The sequence below is a fragment of the Rhagoletis zephyria genome, unplaced genomic scaffold, assembly GCF_001687245.7.
Source record: "Rhagoletis zephyria isolate East Lansing unplaced genomic scaffold, Rhagoletis_zephyria_1.1 Rzeph_scaffold_24283, whole genome shotgun sequence".
Classification (NCBI taxonomy): Eukaryota; Metazoa; Arthropoda; class Insecta; order Diptera; family Tephritidae; genus Rhagoletis; species Rhagoletis zephyria.
In genome coordinates this window covers 142-5,664 of record NW_016181341.1, presented here as the reverse complement: position 1 = coordinate 5,664, position 5,523 = coordinate 142, and the positions used below count along the sequence as shown (strand labels likewise).

At 34.5% G+C, this 5,523-nt stretch overlaps 1 protein-coding gene across 1 annotated transcript; it reads left to right on the top strand.

Moving 5' to 3' along the window:
- Nucleotides 1-1,650: 1,650 nt before the first annotated feature.
- Nucleotides 1,651-2,223, top strand: LOC108381904 (protein dead ringer-like; the record flags this gene model as incomplete). The annotated part of the gene is made up of 2 exons (XM_017638298.1): nucleotides 1,651-1,934; nucleotides 2,052-2,223. Coding segments are annotated over 2 exons (456 nt in total), but the record flags the coding sequence as incomplete, so codon positions are not given.
- Nucleotides 2,224-5,523: the final 3,300 nt, after the last annotated feature.

Below are 5,523 nucleotides of genomic sequence, written 5' to 3'. Positions count from 1 at the left end.
ATTAGGGTGTAACGATTTGCAAATGCATTCCGGTTCAAGTAAGAGACCATCTAAGTGTCAAGGGTAGTAATAGACAAATGTAGATCGTTTCGCATGTGGCATAAATTAGATTGCCTTTGCGTAAAAAAAATTTTTTTTTTTGATTTTTTCTATATTTCTCAAAAATAACACCAAAACACAGAAGTGCCCTCATTAACGTTTTTCTTAAATATTTTTGTTTTAAATACTTTTTTTAGTGTACATTTTTATGATATGAATGATAAGAACTAGTACGTACGAAATTCTATACTTAATTTTGTTTGTGCGAATGAATTATAATTTTGGCTAAGATTTGTGTGAATATCATAATTGTGACCATTCATTGCTGTCAAAGTTATAAATATTGATGACTTTGTTAATGAGAAAGAGATCAGCAAATACTTAACCCCACTTTTCTCGCCATACAATTTTTGAAATTTCTTTATGCTTCTAAATTAAACATGTGTTTTTAAAAAGGGGGAATCTATTTAATACATAGAGCGGCACCATTTACGAATTACGGCATGGCCATCATACTAGTTAAGACAAATTTAGTATGAATTTATGTTTGGGAAACTCGTTTGTGGGTTCAATGTACGCTAAATGAATTTGCCACAAGTACAAACTAGAAAATATAATAATTATCAGAAAAGAAGGAAAAAAAAAGTCAAACTCATTAAGCGCCGTTGCTTGCGACGAAATACTCCCCGTTCCAAATCGCACCGATAAGCGTTGCAAGCAATGTTCCACACTCAATCGTTAGTGGAGTAATATAAAACAAAAACAAAAAAAGAATCGAAAACACTGCAGAATGTCGATCATAATTCATTAATAGTTTGCGGCGAATAGGCGCACTAATCTACCAACGAGACCTGCAAATTCAACAACGATCTAGCAGTCCAATGCGTTGCTTGCTTCGCTTTCGTTTGCTGCGCATGCGCTTTTGATGATTAAGCTGCGCGCGCGTACGACAATCTAAAATTGTTGGCAATTTATGCAAAAATCACGTTTGAATTCGATTAAGATGCAGCGAATGAGTGTAGTGGAAATAAAGGAAATTCGTTGCAAGCAAAATAATTTGCAGCGAAAGTAAATACATAAAGCCATCTTATGACTACATACATTCGTTCTTATGCTCGCTTTCAGCATCCATGGGGCATGCAAAAAGATTGTCGCCTGTGTTGTTGTTTTATTTTTTTTTTATTTTAGTATATCGCTGCATGTTAAACACAAAATTTGCATTCGACTTGTCGCAGTGGGTTGCAATATTGATCGATAGTTTGTTGCATTCGACGCGACCTCAGCACGCTTTATGTGCCCCACCAATAGCATCAGCATCAGCATCAGCATCAGCCTCTGCAAAAGCACCAACACTCTTTTTTTTCTGACCATTTAGTTCGATAGTGTCGTTCGATTCATTTGCTATTCTAAGTGGTTCATTTGTTTTGCTGCTAGAATAGTTTCTTTATTTCCTATGTATATCTAAGGATGTGTTTGTTCCTTAATGTGTTTTCATGTTGCACCAAATTGTTGCAATAAATTTAATAATCACTTTATGCCATTTGTTCTTAACAGTTTATTCTTTGCTTACTCAATTCATTCCTTTTCTTTTATTGTAAAATCTTTTTACAGTCTCGCGACGCTCCTTCGGATGAGGAAATGCGTGATTGTGATTCGATCGATGGTGATCATCATCATGTAATTCGTGCAACACGTTTAAATGTCGCATCTTTGAAACGTAACCACAGTCACAGCAACAGCAACAACAACAACAAAAATACTAATAATAATAATAACAATAACAATATTGGCGGTGGTGATATGAGTTTTGGTGGCAACGCCGGCAGTGCAAGTATCGGTGTTGGCAGTGGTATGGGTGTGCGTAGTCCCGATCGTCACGCTGATCTTCAAATGAGGTAAATTAGTTATTAGCTCGATACTGGTGGTGCTTGAAGAGTGCAGTTTGGCACTACATATTGGTGGACATATGACATTGAATTTTTGTTCTTTTTTTTTATTATGTGCCTTTGCAGTCATCATCATCAGTTTCCTTCGAATCATCCGCTAAATGCGCTCGGTAATTTCATGGGCATTGGCGGTCTACATGGCATTCCAAATCTACAACACAATGATGTGTTAGAGAAGCTAAAGATGCAAGTTCGTGATATGAAAGTGGGTCTAATGGTAAGTGTTCGAGTAAACTAAGCAAGCAACAAACGACTGAGGGTTTTAACTTAATCATTTTGAGTGTACCGTGTACGAGAGCCTAAACCTTTTGTAGCTGTAAAAATTTAATCTTTCGTTTCCTGTTTCATCACTTACTTAGAAGGGTCGGAAAATCTGCGGGACGCGAAATTCGTACATAAACTTCAGTAATTTTGGATTTTCTCATCCAATTTCGTCGCTATTCCAATGCAGGAATGTTTCTGGTGTGCTCTCGTTGTTTTTCACTTTGACCAGAGAATAAACTATGTTTACACAAAGCAAATTTTGTCAACGCGACTCAGTTGATTTTTTGTCAGTTCGGGGAGTACAAAGCGAGTTGCTCGAGCACCGTCGCAGAGTGGTTCAAAAATTGCATTTTGTGTTCACAATCCAAATGAAGTTTCCAGTTTTCACTCAATTTGATTATTATTTTTAAAATAAAAGCTGATAAAATTTGTAAGATACCAGTTCAGACCAATTTATTTATTGTGGTTTGTTTGTATTAAATATTTTAGTGCAAAATGCAGAAAAAGTAGCAAATTTTGAATAGAATTGATTCTTCTGTTCCAGTTAATAAATGTTACATAATAAAAACTAGGTGAAAACAATTATAGGAATCTCCCAAAACAGATTTTAATTTTAATTTTAAATGTCATAAAAATTTTCACCAAGATTAAATTTTAGAAGTGAAACTTCTTAATCGAGTTCGGAGATGGTTGCGTTAAATATTTAATATCGAATTTTTGCTAGCCGAATCTGATGAACTGACNAGTGGTTCAAAAATTGCATTTTGTGTTCACAATCCAAATGAAGTTTCCAGTTTTCACTCAATTTGATTATTATTTTTAAAATAAAAGCTGATAAAATTTGTAAGATACCAGTTCAGACCAATTTATTTATTGTGGTTTGTTTGTATTAAATATTTTAGTGCAAAATGCAGAAAAAGTAGCAAATTTTGAATAGAATTGATTCTTCTGTTCCAGTTAATAAATGTTACATAATAAAAACTAGGTGAAAACAATTATAGGAATCTCCCAAAACAGATTTTAATTTTAATTTTAAATGTCATAAAAATTTTCACCAAGATTAAATTTTAGAAGTGAAACTTCTTAATCGAGTTCGGAGATGGTTGCGTTAAATATTTAATATCGAATTTTTGCTAGCCGAATCTGATGAACTGACAAAATTTTCACTGGAAATGGTTAATGGTAGAAATGATCCAACAACCAAAGCAGCGACTAACATTGATGCTGTTTTTTCCAGAAATATTAATAATATTTAAATAAAACATTTTATATCTTACTTTAGTTACCACAATCTACTAGTTAATATTGTAGATATGCATGTTTTCTCAGCCGCAAACTATTTATTTATTTATATTATATAACTTTGTGGTTGGTTATAAAAAAATAAAAAATTAAAGGTCTTTAAAAAAAAAATTTTATAAATACATAAGATTTTTGTATATCAGAAAATATGTACAGTTGTATGTATATCGCACATTTCTATCTTTCTGGAATTTTCTGTATTAAGTTTCACCTCTTCCGCGCGTAGGGACTACACGCACTGAGTGTTTTGGTGTTAATAAAAAATCTAATTCAGAGAAAAACGAAAGCTCCAGTGAATTCTGAACACAAAATGCTAGTTTTGCACCACTTTGCATCGCTTTTGAGATTGAGAATTCAGGAAAAATAGTTTCTTTTGAATAAACAATTACCTTCACCTTGTGAATGACCTTCAAAAATATAAAGAAAATTACCTTGTCATTAAAGCCGGTCCACATTATGCCGAGTGGAACAAGGTAGGTGGATAAGTTTCATTCCCGAAATTCAAGAAAAGAAAAAGAAACTTACCAAAATTTTTGTATATTTATCGGATACTTGTTAAGGAATGAATATACTGACTTCTTTTTAACTTCATTTTTCTCCGGGTATAACTTTTTCTAACCTTTTTTCAAAACCAAGTTAGTCTCGCTTTTGATCATATGGTCACACTGGAAATAAACCCCGCTATGTGACACTGCTGAATATCTATCGAGGTAAAATTTTCTGAGTCTAGACTCTAGAGCCCTAATTCATATTTGGTTGTCTGAAAAGAGACGATACATGCGGTAGGGCTGGGACTATCCGTATGTTCAGATATCCGTTTATTTAGTTAACCGGATATACGAATATTCGAAACAGTATTTTAGAGGATCGTAAAACTATTCTCAAAACTACTGAATCTATCGACCTCCGAAATAAACGATAGAACACTTTATTACTTAATCCAAAGCAATTGTTATTTTTTTGTTTTTTTAGGTTCGAATATGAGGAGATCTATACACTATTAGGATATCCGGATAAGCGAATTTTTATTCAGCTATTGTAATATCCGAACTGTCCGGATAGTTAACAAATCCGGATAGAACACCCAACCCTAATTCCAAGCCAAGAACGACCTTTGGTTATGTTAGGTTAAGAGGGCGTGAATGGTTAGTCGTAATTCTTTCACTCGTAGGCATAGTTGCTCATTGTGCGCACCATCTGTGAGTGCTAGACGGGAGACACAGCACTCTACTCGGGTTCAACGAAACAGTGAACATAATATCCCGAATTAACCTAAGGAGGTTACTGAAGCTTTGAATGGCGACACAGAAAGTGGTTAATGAATTATTTCTTGCCTTTGCCGAGAGTAGGTAGACTTCTTTTGGCCGGCGTTGCATAAAATAGTCCACATAGTGAAAATCGTGGCAGTTATTTGGCCCTAAACCGTCTTAAGCCGCGCTCTTTTTATTCCACTCGGTATTGGACCTAACCAATTTTGCAAATAGCAGAGTCTTAATATGAAAAACACTCAATCAATTCGGAACTATTTAGTCTCACGATGTGGTGATCCAACGAACAGAGTCATACTNGGTGGCGTTGGTGGAGGTGGTGGTGGTGGCAGTGGCAGCGGCAATGGTGGCTTCTCATTCACCTCACCAACGGCACCGAGCTCAAAAGACGGTAAGATTTATAATGTTAAACTAATTTCTAATAATTTGTTTAGCGAATTTATCCATTTCAGAAAATAATAATTATGATTTGATATTTTTGTGTGTTTAAAAAAGTGAATTAAATTTTCCTGCTAAAAAAAAATATTTTTGTCTTCTTTTCATAGTTAATCCCGCATCGAATTCTTCCACATCCAGCGAAGCGTCCAATTCATCTCAACAGAACAATGGCTGGAGCTTCGAGGAACAATACAAACAAGTGAGACAGGTGAGTTAAAATTTTGATAATTTTATTTTGTCGCATAAAAGAGTTAATATGTACCTTG